Source organism: Symphodus melops, assembly GCF_947650265.1.
Source record: "Symphodus melops genome assembly, chromosome: 18".
Taxonomy (NCBI): Eukaryota; Metazoa; Chordata; class Actinopteri; order Labriformes; family Labridae; genus Symphodus; species Symphodus melops.
The window spans coordinates 9,119,213-9,138,751 of NC_136708.1; the positions used below are offsets into that span (position 1 = coordinate 9,119,213).

Sequence of the window (19,539 nt, forward strand, 5' to 3'; positions counted from 1 at the left end):
AAAAAAAAATATAAAATCCTCCCTTTGACACAACACCTCAGCTTGTTCCCGGTTTTTGCCTCATTACTCTGATTTGCAAACTGCGAATTAAGGCCTCAAATAGAGCACGTCGCAACGCCAAATGATGGGTGAGAGACAAACACAAAACAAACAGGTGTGCCTTCACTTTATGCTTCAGTGACGGCATGTTTGCGATGAGAGCTTGAGTCAGGCACACACACACACACACACACACACACACGGGGGCAGATATTGAGACATTCTCAGAGATCAACACAAGGGTAAACACAAATCAGCTAAAAGCTCTGATTTGATGTGACACGGGAAGATGTTTGTTGATTTCCACGCTGTATGTGGAGAAGAGTTTATTTCTCCATGACACCTCCAGGTCGCGTCTTCTTCCTCGAGTAAATCAACCTTAAAAGTGGTCTGAGCGGCTTCTTCTTCTCTGTGTTGGCATCAAAACAGCAGAAATCCAACCGAGTAACGCACTCTTTGGTTGTTGAGAAAGACGGAGAGCAAACACAGCCGAGACAGGTGAAGTGTTATGGGAGTGAAATTGTCCAGAGCCGGTTTGTCTATGTGCGGACACCTTTTATCCTGGCGGACGTGTCTGTATGCGGGACGGCTAACGATTGTTCGCAGTGATTTATCCCAGTACAGACCACATTATTCAGTCCGATACACAACAATCAGCTATTTTAAAACCAAGTCAGTAACCGTGTGTTAACAGTCTCTGTATTTCAATTAAATCTGCTAACTCGATTGAATTTTGGAGACTGATGAATATGTTCATTTACGGTGAAATCCGATGTATATTACAGCTCGCAGCAGCTTAATCAGACCTTTAACAAACATACTGGACCTTACTTTTTGACCTTTGACATTCAGCTGGCGAACACGGTCAATGAGGTCTGAAAGGGATGAGCGTGTGTGTGTGTGTGTGTGTGTGTGTGGGGGGGGGGGGGGGGGGGGGGTTTGGCGATTATTGATCAATAAGTCCGGCCTGACGAATTGCTGTGCGCTCTATCAGCCTCGTAAACAGAGAAATGATTAAACCCAGATGCCAAGCAGGGACCGCTTGGTTGATACCAATTTAGAGCAATGAGAGAGAATGCACTTGTTACTGGGTGTTTCATCACAGAGGCTAACGCGTGTATGCAGGGCAATCTTTATGATGTATTAGATTACACAGCTGCTTAATAAGAAATGTGGGTTTACTGAAGCCTCATATCCTCCAGTCTGCAAACTAACACTATTAAAAGTTGAATTCCAATCAAACTAATTGGAGAGGAGCAAACGGAGGGGAACCAAAAAGACTGCAGAAAAGACCTGACACAACAGATAGGATGATTATATACTGTCTCACTGAATCACTTTTTAACTCCAACAGCTGAACATTTTCTGGATCAATACACTGTCACACCAATTTTACCTGCGAGAGTAAATAAGCCGCTAAATACTAAAGTGTCACAAACAATGGGGGGAGATTTGAAATTGCCTGGAATTTCTTGGTCATCTCGATACATAGGCCACACCCCCCTCCGCCTGCCCGCCACCCGCCGAGCATCTCTGTCGCACTGAGCAGAACGCAGAACTCCCCCTCGATGTAATCAACACAAACGCCTCCTCTAATAGTTTGATTATCTCTCGACCCCCCCTGCTCTCTCTGTTTGGGATGATGAATATCATCCCAAACAGAACCTCTTACCTTTCTCACTCGTGTTTCCTTGCTCTGCCATATACTTAAAAACAACAACAAAGCCTTAGTGGATTCTCATTTGCTACAATTTCCCAGCTATTTCAGCCACTTTGCTTACACCTAACAACTACTCTTGCATTGGCACTTGGCAGCGAAGAAGACAAATGCCAATTAGATAAACAAGTAAAGTGCACAGAAGTCACCGAGTTTTCTGTACTGTTTTTTTGTTTTGGGTTTTTTTTTTTTTTTTTTTTTTTTTGTTCTCCCGGCTTGTCAGGGAGGGAAAAAAAAGCACCATGAAAAGTGAACACACTTTGTTCCAAAGCATATTTCTATCTCATCAAAGCTCAGCAACAATGACGGCCTAATCATGGGACAGTGCGAGAAATAATCCACACAAAACAGGGATTGTAGAGAGAGACAAACGTGGGCGCGAGAGAGAAGAGGAGCTAGCAAGCTAACAAGCAAAAAGGCGGCTAATCCTGATGAGAGATAAAGGCCTGAGGAGAGGACACCATTTACTGTTAGAAAGGCCAGTACAGATGGAGCAGCACATGGACGGATAACAGCTGAACTGCAACATACAATTATGCAAAGCTTGTGCAGCACAAGTAGGAATGAATTGATCCGGCTTTTTAAGGTTCCGATACCGATCCAAGAACCGATCCAATCCAAGTATTAAATAATAACCTGTAGTTTACGCTGACAGGGTATCCATTATATATAAGGTACAATCAGTGTTTTCAAACATTGAAACACAAAATTAAATAAATACATATATGTAAGCTGATTGAATAGTTATTTATTATAAATGTTGTATGTTTGGTTAAACTTAGCAGTGACAACGGGCAAATGTCAGAGCTGCAGATGTCTGTGTTGAAACTCATTGCAGTCACATCTTTTAACCCTGATGATGAGTGGTTGCACAGTGTGCGCTGTGTGCGCTGTGCCTCAGCTCCGTCAGTCCCGAGCAGATACGAAATAAGCGGGACGGAAAGTCAGACACGGCAACAACATTAAAATCTCTGGTTTATTTTCAGAACAAAAAAAGGCCATTCTGACTGCTCAGAAAAGATGACCGTACGTGTGTTTGTTTGTGTGTGTAGAGAGGTCAATATATCGCTCTGCTTTGTCAACAAACCCCGATACCAGGATCGGATCGCTGCTTCTCTAAGCACAAGCAGCAGACATTGTATGAAGCTGTTAGTCCCACTAAGGTAAACCACAGCGACACAATAGAGAGACTAAATATGCCTCCCTTTCATTTAAAGGGGACACAATGTCAGTGTCATGGGCTTCTGTTAGTTTTTAACTGTTATCCTCGTCTGTCCAAAAACACAGAAGATGAAAAAACCCAAATGACAGAATCATCTATCACGCTAGTGCAAATCCAGATTACCTCAATTTTATGTTTTCAACAACAAACACAAGGCTCAAAGAGTGCGTTTACATGGACTTGAGTATCTGCAGTACTGCAGTGTCCCGTGTTCTGAGAAACCCGGTTTCGCTACCTGGAGAACTCCGGTGGAAAAACGGGATACTGCGGCATGTAAACGCCTTGCTCCGGTTTCTGACAGCTGCCAACACCTCCGCAGGCACAGACTCATCCAAGTGACGTCCACGTAAAACAAACATGACGGCGCCAACGAGAGCGTCTTATTCTGGAGAGAGGAAGACTTTTATGTTTCGCTGGCCTATAACATAGAGCTTACATAAATACGGCTCGATGCGGCACGCATCCTGGTGAGATTGCTTCTTTTTTGTTCTGATATAGCAGTGATCGACCTTTGTTGGATTGCTTTTTTTTTTTTACTCTGTGGATGGACTGAGTTTGTTTTGGAAGAGCAAACGACCGCGTTGGCGGATGTCTTCGTTTTGTTTGGGACTTTTAGATTATTTTGGATTCATAAAGGGGTAAATTGAAGTTATATTTTTGTTACAAGCCACAGTGTTTTCATGTCTTCTTATATTTCTAAATGTCGGCGGTGTTGTGTTGTAAAAAATAAAGAGTGCGTCTGCGCAAATAAGATGCTGTAAATCAGAAACCGGGATACTATTATTGATCATATATACAGGAATATAAATAAGCAGGTTTCTCTGTGAGCATGTAAACGTTATATCCCGAATATGATCAAAACCAGGATAAGGCTCATAACCGGGACACTCAAGTCCATGTAAACGCACTCAAAGTGTCTTATTGTTATTCATTCTCAAAAAGGTTTTGCGACTGAAAACAGAAGAGTGAGCTGATCAGCGTCTCCACACATTTGTACAGCCCTCGTTGAACAGAGGACACCGTTTCAAAAGGTGAGCTCTGACCCCGACTTAGCCGCTGAGGGCGATCTCAGGCTGGTATTAATCACATCCAAGTCTATGATCCAGAGGGCTGAGCAGATGACATTTCCAAGAGGCCAAGTGAGGCGCTTCATTACGCACTTTCGTCGAGTGGCAAAATTAGTGAGTGCAGACTGGTGCTTGGCGTTAACAGTGGAGGGATAAACAAACACTGGCAACCTTTTGGAGGAGTCAACCCAAACAAGTAGAGGGAGGAGAAATGTTTGGGGGGGGGGGGGGGGGTGACATTTAATGCGGTCAGAACTCTTATAATGAGCTCACACATTGATGTCAAAAGAAGGAGCGGTTTGGGTGCCTGTGCTGCTTTTTGAGGAGATGAGCTCACAAACTAAAATATGCATGGCTGCAGAGAAGGGTGAGCGCAGTGCGTGAGTAACAGTGCAGCAAATGTGCCGTGTGGTGTTGTTTGTGTTCGTCTGACCTGCTTTTTTTTTTTTTTGCAATGATGAATCTCCAACAGGGTGGAGCATGATGATTCTGCGTTGGCATAACACATTACTTCACAACTGACTCATTCTTAACTATTTTTCTTTTAATCCTATTTTTATTCTCCTTTGACAATAGCTAACATCGTTTAACCAGTTGAAGTCTCCAGTATCTCCCCCCCCTTGATTTAGTATTCAAAGTGTAGACCCTGTCAGGGTGGAAACAGCACAGCAAAGAGAGCCTTTCACTGTTGCCAAAAGAAGATAGGCGTGCACCTCAGTGTTCACTCTCGCTGACTGCACAGCCGACAGCCTTGTGTGTGTGTGTGTGTGCGTGTGTGTTTTGCATGGAATTACACAATCATGTGCCCTCACACAAATATAACACAACTGACACATCCTGCCTACTACCCTGGTAATCACCTCAGACTGTCTGTCACTTTGTGCCATTCTCACACGGCTCACACCCTCACTCGCTTCCCCACAGTGGGACAGAGCAATAAACACCCCCCCCCCCCCCCCCCCCCCCCCCGCCCCCGCCCATTACAGAGTCACACATACAGGGTGCACTTCCATACAAACACAAGCCAAGATGATTTCAACTACTTGTTTTTAGGTCGCATTCTAATTATACTGAAAAAATAAATACAAAAACAGCAAAGGAAAAAAAAAAAAGTCAACAAGTGAATCTAACAATTGTTAAGATGCTCTTGTGCTGTCAGAGTTTAAATCTCTAATATAACTTTAGAGAGGCCTTTTTAAAATTCGAAACATACAACAAGCACTTGAAGGTGATGGAGTCATTGATATACTCCTAATGTATATGAACTTATTTCATTCATTTGGAGGACATGGGTTGAGAAGAACAAAAGAACAAAGTGATACAACCTCAAAAAGACTCATTCACTACACCGGCTGTTTCCAGAACAGCTCAGTGATTCTCATCAGGCGATACAAGCTGTCAACTTAAACACCATATCAGCAAAACAAGCAGCAGTGTGTACACTTTTAATTGTGAGCATGTGAGCCTCTGACGATAAACATCAGTCGACCATGCAGTGCTGGTGTTACAGATGGACACATGCACAATTCTTCAGCTGCATGAAGCGATGCAAACAAAGTCAGGCCGAGCCGAGGGTTTCTCAGGGAAGGATGACCTTTCTCTACAAGCTCCGCTGCACAGAGAGTTGTTTCAGCGTGCACTCCGAAGGCCCACTTGTGTGATCGGGTGCACTCGCACGTCTTCTGTGTCGGTGCGTCTGTGTGCAGCTATGGTGTTGTTGTTCCCCCCCCCCCTTATTTGGGGAGCAAAACAACAACTTGTCCCGGCCGCAGACTAGACTTTATATTGCCGGCTGCTCACCCAGAAAACAAACAAGAGGGCGAGAAGGGACGAGGGGAGGAGAGCTAAAAATGAGTGTGTCTCGCAGTTCTTAGCGGAGCAAACTTCTGGCAGTGACTGGCGCGGCAACGGGAACTGTCAAGAGCTCTCTTTGCTCTTGACAGTTCTAAAGAAAAACAAAGGTGAAAAAAAATGGAATTATCCCAGAATTGATCAGATTCAGTATCAAATATTAACATAATGTGAAGCAGGGAAAAAGAGGACTGAAAGGATTTCAACATCACACCTTACAGTAAGTGAACCACACCAGTCAGAGAAAGTGAAGTCCAATAAGAGGAAAGATACAAAGAACAAGAGGCAGAAATAAAGCTTTAAATCATCTTAAAGTTATTTGGAAGAAAAATATTGAATGATTTGGTGTAAAAAAAAAAACTGACTCAAGAAAGATACTAATGCACCACGGTCAAAACTAATTTAATCATCACTTTTTCAAAGTTGTCTGGATTTTTCTGCTGAAGGAGGAATATTGATTTAGAGTGTGTGTTAGTGAATGTCAGTGTGCATGCTGGGCATACGCGTGTGTTTATGGAAGCACAAGAGAGCTGAAACAGTCTTCATTAGGCTGAAGGAGAACTGCCACACAACAAAGAGCCATTAATTAAGTGTCAGGAGCATTTAACGGTCAGACCCGCTGCCGGCCCATTCCCAGGCTAGACACTAATAACAGCTCCTATCTGCCAGATGGGAAGCCCTGCTTTCCCCGTGAGCCACACAGCCCACATTTTAGAGGAAAGTAGTCAATGCACTCACATAATCATATCCATAATAGCTAGCATCGCGAGGTGTCTCTTTAGCACAAATAAAGTTTAGCCTCTTAAAACTCATTCCAGGAGGAAGCACGTTCCTTGCCTTTTTTGCCTTTTTAACCAGTCGACTGTATCCAGAAATCAGCCGTTACAAGCGTCACAGTTTGCTTTCTGTAGCGACTCCACAGGTCCAGCAGTCTCTTTTTACAAAACAAGACAGCTTTCTGTTGCTGAGGAGGCAGGTGTGCTGCACTTTTCAATCAATTATAGCAACTTCGATAGCATTTTAAATTCAAAAGTCTTACATCAGCAGGTGTTTGATTGATAATTACAACAACATAAAAAGGCTCAGAAATAAATCATGCCAGGTTTAAACATGCATAATGCAAAAAAAATAATAATAATAAATACTCTATGTTAGAGGGCTTAAAAGAATACATCCAAGGTTGCACTGTTGTTATTATTCCTTAAAGTAATTATATGGGGAGTTTATGACAAAAACATCAAAAGGCCGAAGCTTTGTCCAAAAATAAAAACAGGATCAACATCTTTTGGACCTAGCTAGTCATTGAGCACGAGACAACGCATACAGGGATATGCACCAGAGTTTTGTAAGAAGAAAACCAAACTTCCAGTAAGCTGAAAGTCCATGAGACAATTTAAAACCACACCGTGCCATCCAAATGGAAACATGAGAAAAGATGTGTAGCTCATCTTTTTGTTATCCATACTACAGAGCCTGACGTGAAGCTTAGTCTTCAGTTAGCGACAGAGCTTTGGCTGATTTGAACTTTTTCTCAAATGAAGTGTGAAAGTCATACAGGCAGATAGAAGTCTTCTCTTGGGAAGCATACACACACAAATTGCATTGGATTTTGGTACTCTTTTAATCTTTGAGAACTTCCCTTGCTGTTTGAATTTAAACCTGCTTTTATTTTGAAAAAAACGCAACTTCAGGAACTTAGCTCGAAGGTTATGACATCAACTTAACAGAACATAGAACTTTTTATAGATCAAAACAGCGTCCACAGGGAGCAGCTTCTGAAGCGTCAAAATAGCGTGTGATTCATCACGATACAAAAATGAATGCATCAACTCCATACCTTCATTTTTTTGTGATTATGTCTGTTATTTTTTTTTAAACGGAGAAAGCAAAGGCAAGTGTATACAAGTTAAGCGGAAGAGTACATTTCTGGTGTTAAAGATCGTTTTTATGCCAGACACAGATCTGACTCAAATCTTCACTGAAGGCTACATGACCTACAGGTTTTTCACATGATCGCAGTATCTACAGACTGATCAGGACATCAGCGCCACCACAGGGACTGACACAGCACAATAATAATCTGCTCTCTTCTGCCATCACACTTTTATTTGGCCCACTCCCAGACTTTAAAAGGGATGAGTCTAATTTTTTCAACGAGGCACTCGATCCCCTCACGTCTCACTGGTTCCTCATCAGCCTCATCTACGCTGGCTCCGCCTCCCTCTCTGTCATGCTAATACGAAGGAGGGCGAGCGAGAGAGAATGGGGGTTAGATGGAGACACGGTTGTAGATGGGCACTGATGGTTGCAGGAGGAGGCTGTGTTGCAGAAACACAGCCTCTGCTGCCACTTGACTTTATCGTTGAGATTTGCCTTTTAATGTTAATGCAGAACTGAAAACTCAATGTTCACTTTTTGATAAACAGGATTTACTCAATCTCCATAAATTTGAGCAATTCTTGATTGAAACAGCATCCTTAATTACGCCACAAAACGATGTGTGACGGTCTTTTTATCCGGTTTCAGACACCTGCAGGGACTTAATGCTGAGAAGGCAGACTGCTTGAGTCGTGCAGCAGAGCTGGCTGCAGTTTTTTTTTTTTTTTTCTTCAGATGACCCAGTTGGGAGGCACATTGAATATGCAACTAAGACACAGACGGCAGAGAAACATGGGCGACACATGACTGAGTATCATGAAAAGCGTCACTTATGCAATAGAATGAAGGGGAGGGGAGAGACGGCATGAGGAAGGATGCATCCAAATCCAGTAAAGGTAGCTTCGGCTGAGATTTGAGACAGGGGGGAGAAGTAAAGATGGAGGAATTATGACCAGTGGTGGAGCACAAAAAAATGCAGTAAGAGGTGAAGCTACTGTCAGTTCTTTTGTTTGCCTCTGTTAACCATCTTCTCTTCAGCTATAAGTTAAGCATGAATTAGAGATTTGGCCAAGAGAAACGGAAGAGGGGGAGAAAAAAATTGAGTCTTGCGGTTGCCATGGTGACGAAAAAGGGGAGTGATTTCAGAGTGGTCTCGGCCATTACGCAGTGTGTTGAGGAGATGGACTGTGCAGCACTTAGGCTTATTGCAGTGTGGGCTGAAACAGAGCAGATATCTACTGTAATACAGGCGAGATGGGCTCGCACCAAAATGGTGGATGGTTAGCACAGCGCTAATAAAAAGAGGCTGAGGTTTAAGTGCCTAAAGCCATGCTGAGGGAAGCCAATCATGCAGGCTGAGGGGGGGAGACATTTATCCTATTTGAAGAAATGGAAGGCTGCTGTAAGAAAAGGCCAAACACTGATACTCGATGGCGTATGCACTGAGAGCTACCAAGTCAAACAAACAAATGTACAAGGAGGTGCACGTAGGAGACAATGGATGCTCCCCCGTAATAGCTCTGTAACTACCCCGTTACCACAATGTTAAGAGTGACTGATGTAGAGCTCAAGATCGGACAAACCACCATAATCACACGGCCTACCACTGCTTCTCTGTGCTATAACAAGACACCATAGCAGAGGTTCGCAATTCCACCCAACAGGTCATTTTAGATAAAACTCATTTATTCAGCTTCTTATTAAGGGTTATCATGCTTTGTTGTTTAAGTTGAAATATCTCATGTTCCATTGGATTTCAAATGTCCTTTGTGTTTTCAGTTCTTGATCAATATCGAAGCAGGACAAATCGAGCAAGAAGAGATTTCAACATTAAGCTCGAAAACAGCATTTGATTTCTTCTGCCCCGAGTGTGACCTGTGATCAGCTACACATCCAGCATTAGCAGCAAATAAGTCACATATCTTCACATTCTTTTTTTTAAAAAAGCTGTCAAAAACAAATTCACTGATCTTTCCTCTTCGACTATAGGATTGAGAAAAAGAGAAAACACATCACAAATAGCACCAGAGTGTTTGTGTGACTCCAGCACAGAGACATGAGGAAACTGACAAATACCCACATTTGCAAATCTTCTTTGCTTTATCTCTTTAGCTCTAAACTGTCGACAGGAGATTACAGGAAAAACCAACTCTCTGCATCATGTGGTTTGTTTAAAAAAAAATTCAAACTTCATAGGTCAAGGAATGGTGCAACCAGAAGACGTGAACAAGGGAAATCATGGAAAAAAAAAAAAACACATTCCTCAGCAGGTTATGTTCCTACTTGCCCCATTAAGGTTTGTGGGTATAATGAGGTTGAGCTATTGGCACAGAGTTGTACAAAGTGCTTTCTGTCAGACAATAGAATGAGATTACGGAGAACTCCATTATGCATGTAGTGCTGTGGTTGTCCATCACATTTTACAGCTCTGAAAAGGTCGACTTGTGGAGTCACAGAAGAGAAGGCGACTGGTTTGTTTGCCAGTGGCTTCACATCATTTAAAATCAACTGCTTCATTGAAAAACAACCGAAGAGAAGAACTAATTCATGAGAGAGAGGTAATCTAACAGGCCAGGATCGATCACATCTAAGAGCGTATTCACACCACGAAAGTCCTTCAGTTTGCTTTCTTTGGTCCGGACCAAATACAATGTTTCTGGTTTTGGTTTGGTGCGATTCATTGTCACATTGCACAGAATTCATGAATAAAACCACGTGTGCAAAGATCCTTCAATCATTGGATAAAAAGGTTTAGGGCGGGGAAAAGCGGTAATCGCAAACTGAAAGTAAACCTGGAGATCTTACGTGCCGCACTCGCTGTCCTGGTATTCAACATTTTGAGCAACAATTTCATCTGCGTAATATAAAGAGACAAAAATATGTCATTGTGTAAAAAAATGTAGATCTATGTGTGGGCAATCAACCGGTGTTTTGATGAATGTGGCCGAGGTTATCAATGAAGTATGTTGCGCAGGGGGAAAGGAGGAGGATCAGACTGCCGTGAGGGAAAATAACAAGAAGTGAAGCGTCAGGAAAACGTTGCTGCAGCTGCTCTTATGTTCGTAGGCGGTGTGAATTTAAAGTATCGGATAAGAAAAGAACAGAGTGATGAAACATCAGTGAAAGTAGACCAAAAGATTACCTCCGCATCTCATGTCAAAGAAGTAAGCAATAGAAGAAAACAACAACGCTGTGCAGCTAACCAAACAATTATTTCCCTTAATGCGTGAGTCAACGGGAGCCTGTTGTGTCCAAAAAGGGAGTATGATCTTCAGAGCTGGGTCGGACTGAGGTCTGGTCGCTTTCACACCTCAAACGAACCGTACCAGGGTTTGTTTGGAAGCAAACCGAGACCACCTCTTCGGCTGACTCTCGGTCCGGCTGTTTGGTACGCACCTGAGTTCGATTGTTTGTATTCACACCTACCTAAAAGGTCCGCACCAGGGTTTTACTTTGTTTCAAGCGAACTATACAAGGTGAACACACCCGAAGTTTCAACATGAGCACATTTAAAATAACAGCCGTTAACTTACTGTTTGATACACAGTCAGCTCACTGGTTACTTTGGGTCAGTGTTTGATTTCTAGCTCGTTTCCTGCTGACCATTGTGCACAAATATGAACTGAACCAATCAAATCAAAGCACGGGGTTTGTGAACGTGGCATGTAGGGCAAACTGACTTAAAGTAGTGTGTCAAACACTGTGACAGCTTTCCGGTGATACTCAGTTTCCAGTTCAATATCAGAAAAGTCATTGGACACTAAACAATCCTGAATGCAGTTATGCATTCCAATGACAAAAAGAAAGAAACATTTAACTGAGCAAATTAAAAACTTAAAAATCAAATTGTTTATACTTTTAAATACTCATGAAATTGTGTTTAAGATACCAATTAAATTTCTATTTTTCATCTGAAAAGTTGTGCCCTTCTTATATATACACTGGTATGACTAATACGCCTGTATAAAATGAGACGTGCTGCACAACTTTTACATCGTTTTTCTCCCTTATGAGTCATTATCAACCTTGCGGAGTTCCGGTTCGACTGAAAAGCCTCAATTAAAGACAACAAGTGACCAGCAGAGGTGGGCGGCTCGACCCGTAGGCTGGGAACCTGAAATTCACAACTATCGACGTCAGCTCGACTGGCGTGCTCTGGCAGGAGTGCAAACTCCACGTGGTGAAAAGCGATAGGACTACAAAGAGCTACACAGTTGCGTAGAGACTTGCATTTTGGGTGACTTTGCTAAAATCAATGGAGCGTCAACATGCGGGAAGACAGTTTCAACCTTTTTCTACCTGGGGAATCCCCTCCCCAAAAAAAACATACTTCTTTGGAAAACAGATTAAGTGTAAGCAAAGATCAGTTACCAATAAGTCAGTCTCAGTGGCACAGATATAAGAAGGCAGGAAGCACTTCACTGAGAAATAAGGCGTACTCTGCCAGATTCATAAATGGGCTGATTCGGTGGAATAAAAGGCTAACTGTGGGTGGTCTTCCATTCATTCAGTTACAGTGAACTGACGCTGTGATTTGAATTCCTCCTGTAGTTCTCACTCTCTAATTAAAATTCATTCTAACCCACGGGGCAGCACCATGTGTCAGCAAAGCCGAGCTTTTCCCCCGTGACATGGGTCAGTGCAGCTGGTCTCGCTCATGTCATGTGAGGTGGGTGACAGGTAATTACGGCTTTGCGCTCTGGTGGGGGGGGGGGGGGGGGGGACAGGGCTGATACTCCTGAACAAGCCGCCAAGGCGCCAAAGTCACAGAGAGATTCAAGATTTACATGACATTACTCACTTCGCCTGCTCAGACTGTGTAAGTTACTGTGTGGAATGAGAGAGACTAAAAGTTCTTAAAGCATTCAAACTACTCAAATTAATCAAGTATAACTTTCATCGCCATGGTTACCTTTTTTTTTTATTTACTTCAGTACCAAGTGACAATCACATCATCCAAGGTCAGAAGTTCAACAAGTCTGACAGTTTTGTTTCCACCAGTGAGAATGAAAACCCCCTCGTTCCTCCCATTGGACTTAAATAGCATTCCTTCTGCTATCTTGTCTATGCTTTTATTTTGTCACGCAATGTGGCTGCAGGCCTCCAGAGACACTCAATGTTGCTCGAGTCAAATCCCAACATTCACAAAACCTTAAAAAAAAAAAAAAAACCCTGACAAACGTCTGTCAGGTAATTAGCCTAATTAGTCACTTGCGTGTGTTCCCTCCTCCCCTCAGCTCCCTTTTCCTCTGGCGTGGGCTTGAAGAGTGCCGTCATCAATATCATCCCGTCACGGGTTATAAAGCATTCCATGTCCCCACGATAAAAAAGGTCCAGTCTTGTCCAGGGAAGGAAGGGATGATTACGAAGCTGGATAGAATGGTATTATGGGAAACTGTCTGATGATCTTTTGCTTCAGTGCACAATGCTAATTTTGTTCTCTAATATGAGCCCCAGTGTGAGCCATATCATATCCTTCTTGCTTTGTTTTCTGCCTTTTGTTTGGATTTTAAAAGCGTTTGCTCATAAGCCTCGAAGCCTTTTAAAATTCAGCAAAATGAGTCACCAAAAGCAGAGCCCATATCAGACATTTTTGTTATACATCATTAATTAAAGAGAGATCATTGTTTGTTTTGTTTTTTTTAAATCAAAGTGTACACATTTGAAAAAGATTGTCAAAAAATGTGAAACAAAATCATAATTAATCACACTCACATTTTGTTGGAGGAAAAACAAAATGAAATGCTTTTGCAAGGGCTGTCATGGAATATGTCTTACCTTCATAGACAGCTTTAAACCCCTGCCCGCTGACTGCGTAGTCTGACAGTAGCCACAGTGTGATCCGGGAGCCTGTACTCACAATGGGTGAAGGCAGCTGGAACCCCGTTAACCTGAGGACAAATGGACAGAAGGACAATGATGGTTTAAAAAAAATAAAAAAAAAGATCCAATCAACAGCACAGTGGGTTGCAAGGTCAGGTATGAAGCACACTTCCATCAAACCAAGCTGTTTCCTCAGGCATTCAAGGATAACTTCTTTTGGTATTATGAGGCTCTGAATCATCCAAAAATTAATAAAATGCCAAAAGACCTCAACAGGAAAGAAAACGTCAACAGATTTCTCTCCATCTGCGAAGACAGAGGAACTGCAATTATGAACCCCAAGTAAATTACAAACGCAGGGAAATGATCCATCATTTGAAAAGAAAGGGAAAAAGCACTGTCAGACTCCCAAGTCAACATTCTCGAATAAACAACAAGACTTTTAAGACTTTCCACTGGAACAGATGATATCTTTGTTATTACACCATTAGTGCCTATCATGCCATGTTTCAGACAAAACCTATTCATATGACTGCTGTTATATCACTGTAACAGCCTGTCCTAACTGCCCATGAGCGAAGTAGCGACTCATATTTACCCCCGCACCCCGGGTCTCAATACAAGGCACTTGCTTTTTCTTCACAGAGCTTGTTGGCTTGTTGTACAAAAGGGAGATAACGGTTGATAAATAATATCCACGTGTGGGATTGAAATGTTGTGCTTTCACTTGTGTCAACACCACCTGAGGAAATCTTGTTTTTTTTTTTTGGCTCAACGCGAAACCGCTTATTGACGAGCCTCTGCGTGCGCTGTGATTGAGGCAACAGCTTCCCAAACACAAATAAAGCCCCTCACCACAATACAAAAGCACCAAGTAACCAGACTGTTTGCAACGGGAAACTGATATTCACAAAGCAAGGATTGAACATTGATGGACGCAGTGTGATCAAGCTTCCTTATGACACAGCGTTACATCGACTGCGAACAGCACGTGAGCTTTCCTTCCTTCAAAATTCAAAGAAAAACTTCTACTTACTCATGTGTTTCCATTTGTTTCTGAAATTCATATTAATCCACTTATTCACCTTGACCTGTGTTTATCAAACATCTGCCCTAAATAATCAGTGTGGTATGTGGAACAGATTGCATCCTTCTTTTCGATAAAAGTTTGAAAAAAAAAAAAAAAAAAAGCTTTCAAAATAGCTGAAGCTTTTGAATTAACCTTCACTTATCTCTTCTGAGATTTAACAGAACGAGAGAGTTGTTCTTATCTGTAATGACTTCCAAGCAGTTGAACAATGACAGGAATAAAAAAAAAAAAAAGACATAAGTAGATACAAGTACAGAGAAAGTTTATAGGTATTATTTTGTCCTGCATGGCTGCAGGAGGTCACAAGAAGCGTAAAGCAGCATCGGTCATGTTGTACAATGAAACATGCCTGTTTAAGGGGTATTGCCTAATTTCATTGCCCGACTTGGTGAATGCAAATACACGATGCATGTTTACCCATTCTTCCACCCTATTTTTGTTTCATTGAAAAAAACACTGCCTCAAATACTGTAGTAGTGTAGCCAAAGATTAACAGCACAAAACACACAAAAACATTGGATTTTGGTTAAAAATGCTACAGCTATGCCAGGATATAACTCCAATGGTTTTTAAAGTAACATTTTAAAAGACATGATATTTTAGCAGTTTCTTTTCAATATTCAAAAAGCAGCCTAGGCCTAAATAAATACACAACTCTCAGATATAAAGCACTAGTGATATCGTTTTTGCAATCCTTAAAATGCTGCAGCATTTCCTTCCCATTAAAAACTATATATATATATATATATACATATACATCGTTTTTTATTGTTTTGTTTTTTTTACCTGTGAAAATGGTAGGTTATTGATTAGGCTAAACAATATTGGTTAAATTCTCTAATTGTCTCATTTTCGCCTCTCTCTCTCTCTCTCTCTCTGAATAACCTGCATATTAAATGACGCAGGTTTATTCTGGCAGTGAAAATTATAAAGTCAATAGGCTCATTCCACCTGAATGCAGCAATAAGTTTAACAACAGCATACATTTAACAATGACTTTACCGTTATTTGTGCAGTTCAGGCTTCCCATACTCTAGACGTTATTTTGACGCACATACTGCATTTTTTTTTTCCAAAAGCTGTAACTAATTAACACGAATCACGTCACACAGACACGTGATGTATTAGCCTCGACCATAGACCTCGACAGTCGTCTGGTCATGACGTCATCTTTTTTCCAGTTTTTTGGAACAGTTAACGGACAGCAGTGTAGTTCCAAAGAGTAACAAAAGAAACAAACTCAATGCACCTAGCTTCACTGGCTGCATTATTAGGCTAATGGCGCTGCGTGGTCGTTACCTCCTTTCTGAATAAAACATTTAAGCTATTTGCACCTAAAAATAATAATAATTTTTCACCTCAAGGTCTGGCAGGAGTTTCCAGTTGCTTGTTTTTAAACTAGTCAGCCGAGGTCTATAGACTTGCAGCAGCTTTCCACAATCTCATCCAGTGCAGCCTGTCAGTCAGCGCTCCTGTCCTGCGTTGACGCTGAACACTGTCGCACGTGACTTAGTTTATTTTGGGGGGGTTTCAAAATAAAATAATGGTTTAATTGTAAATTCAGAGGCCTGTGCTGTACTACAAAACAGGATTTGGGCTTAGCAAGGTAACTTCAGCTAACCTTGGGTTGTCAGTCCTACGAGGGACAACATTTTCTTGTGGCTTTTAATTGTATTTTCTTTATAATGTTTAATGTCTCAAAGCAGCTCTGTTTGTGATGGATATATGTTGAACTCGCCTTGTAGCACAGGCCCCACCAGAATGGTCAATCAATACTGATACATAGTTTTAGTGTTGTTTTGGGTAAAGGTTAAAGAAAAGTGAAGGGCAAATGGGTCATGTTGAAAAATAACAATACTTTTGTTTATAACTAGCTGTTTCCCTCCATAAATATTAACATGACACGTTTTCTATCTTTCAGGACAACTTTGGTTAAAAGCTACTGAAGTGTGTGTGTGTGTGTGTGTGTGTGTGTGTGTGTGTGTGTGTGTGTGTGTGTATACACAAATCTGATGCCATCATGTAACCTTCAAAGCAAACAAGACCAAAGACAAAATAGAGCATTTCTAAATAGTCTTTTTTTCTTTTAATATATAACCACTACCACAGAGCAGGTGTCAGGTGGAGTGAGTTACAAAAATGGCCTTTTATTATTTACTAAAGCAGAGTTAAGCAGTGAGTGATGAGTGATGAAAGTACTGCAATGGATAATAGCAAATTAAGCCTCAGAGGAACTAATAACCGATGTCTGAGAATTATGTTGGAAACAGGTAATGTAGTTTTGCATTATGAGCCTTGTGTTACTCCAAGCAATCAGCAGCAACTTCACCTGGTTCTGCTATTCCATCCATTTAACATGTCTGACACACACTCACATACACACGTGTATTAAAGAACAGGTGTCCACTGTTCATTTTCTGCATGTCACTACAGGTGGATTTCTCAGCATGGACATGGATGTGTTTGTGCACGCACTACAAATCTCTGATTTACAGATTCTAATAAAGAGCCATGTTGATAATCTTTCTTTCAGCTCATCTTTAAAATGACTCTCCCCAAGTGCCACTTTAATTTTCATATTATGTCCACTGCGCTCTCTCATCCTGTATGTTATTCACGCTTGTTGTAATCATTACGTCCCTGCCTTTTATCGTGCAGAGTTAAGTAGGGTCTCTGGTTTAATACTTAGTACCACATTCGAGGTGGGAAAGAAATTGCAAAACATCAATGCAGGAAAGATGAATTGCACCAAAAAGAGACACAGGCGCTAATGTATGCATGATTTCACTCCTCTCTGTGAGATTGTCACAGTGGGATATCAGCTAAACGATGGGACACATGTTCATGCAAATAGCCCCTTCGCTGACCGCAAATTGAGTTGGAATTCAGCCATCTTGGTTCAGCAGAGCACTGCTGGGAAATAGGGGGGGTTTTGAAGCTATGATGGAGGGACTGACAGAGCCTGGAGGGGGGTGTGGGGTTTAGAAACTCCTGCATCCAAATCATGATCATCTAGCATGAAACTTAGAAGGCCCTGAATCACCTTTGCCAGACTAAAAAAAAATGGATACGGTTTGAAAGAAATCACATAAAAACTAGCTTCACATGCAAAGGGAGATTAAATATCGCAATGTGATATGGGCTGTAGCAATCTGAGGCGTGCAGCCGGTATTGTGAAAAAGCCAGCTGGGGGATTGCCTGTTATCCAGGAAAAAAAAAGAAAAGATGCGAGATATGATTGAGACTGAGCGATACAAAAGAACGGATTTGCAGCGCAGGTGTCTCAAGTGAGTGGTAAAGTGATGGAGGGAGGATGAAAGAGAGTAAGGGACAGAGGAGTATGCGGAAAAAGGGAGACGGGAGAAGTTGGGAAGAACATCACCGTTTAGGAAAAAAATAAAGTAGCTTTCTCTGCAGTATAAAATATGAAAGTCAACTCAGAGACAAGCGCCTCCGAGGAGTCGTGTATGTGCGCATCTACTGAACAGTATATGAAGTATGTGTGTGGAAGTGTTTGCATAAGCGCATGTGTATGTGCATGACTAGAGCAGAGGTCTATTAAGAGGGCTTTCCACCTGACTGGCCTCAGCATCTTCTCAATGAGGAACCTCTGCTTCCAATTATCCCACCACCACCCATGGGAACAAGAGAGGGAGAAACAGACAGAGAATAAGCGCAGAAAGATGGCTGTATAACAAAAGAGAAGAGATATTGTAATGAGATGGGGGGGGGGGGTGCTCTATGGAAAGTAACGAGGTGAGAAACAAATCAGTATACGTGAGAAAGTAAAAACTCCAGCCATGAGTTTTGAGAGAGGATGAGTCACAGAAAGAAAAGTCCTTCGTTAGACTCCCCTTTTCAGACAGTGTGCAGTCTTATTCATTTGTACATTTTATGCGACTCTGTGTCTGTGATCTCCTCCAACGTATGTGCATTGTGCTGTAAAACATGCAGAGGCTAAATCAGGCCATGTGGTCTTCAATCCTATCCCGTCGGCCAATGTGTGTGTGTGTGTGTGTGTGTGTGTGTGTGTGTGCAAGTGTCCCTGTGTTCACAGGAAGGTAAGTGCAGTGCTGATATAGCTGATTTTCCCCAAGAAGGGGGAAGAGAAAAGGAGGAGATAAAAAAAAAGGGGGAAAAACAGAGATAGCTGCAATATTTTGATGGCTGAGTAAAGGGGAGACATTAGACTCATTGATGGATGGTAGAGAGAGACAAGGAGGTGAGGGAGTCAGAAAAGAGTGACTAACTGTATTTGTGCAAGTGTGACCTCTCTTTATGTAAGACCCTGTGCAGTCCTTGTCAGGGGTCAAAGCCATGAGATAATGTTCTGTTGTGCACAGTAAGCTTCAATTCTCACACATTCCTCACACTCACAGCAGTGTGACAGATAGTGACGCAAACAGACGCACAACACACACACACACACACATACGGACATACACACCGGAATGGTTGTTGTTAATTTTTATAAAAAGGGACAAATGATCCAAATCAGATTCAAATTGTTGCCATTCAGTGTGCGTCTGTGTATTTCTATTGGATGTGTGCATGACTCATCACTGGTTTGACTAACAGAGAAAGGAGCTGACCGTGCAGCCCAGTGGAGGTTAAAATGGCATTCCATTCCCACACACATGATTTGATTTCTCCATCTAATAGGAAGACTTTCACAAGCAATTAGACTGCATTTCTAACATCCCTTTTACCCTTTCTCTTTGGTTAAGCCGTAATGCAGCACATTACTTTGCCCAAGGGCGTGATCTAGCCTTGATCGAGTTTTAGAGCCAGCTTTCAACATTCTCCATTTCAATTTCATTTCAGGTAAGTTCATCTGGAGCCGGCAAAGTGT

The 19,539-nt window shown here is 41.9% G+C and overlaps 1 protein-coding gene across 2 annotated transcripts in view; it reads right to left on the minus strand.

Moving 5' to 3' along the window:
* Positions 1-19,539, minus strand: part of csmd2 (CUB and Sushi multiple domains 2) — a 226,631-nt gene that overhangs the window by 168,729 nt on the left and 38,363 nt on the right. For both annotated transcript variants that reach the window (XM_079368716.1, XM_079368717.1), the window contains one exon: positions 13,553-13,665. In XM_079368716.1, coding sequence (XP_079224842.1) covers positions 13,553-13,665 — 113 coding nt within the window. The remainder of the gene's footprint in view (positions 1-13,552; positions 13,666-19,539) is intronic.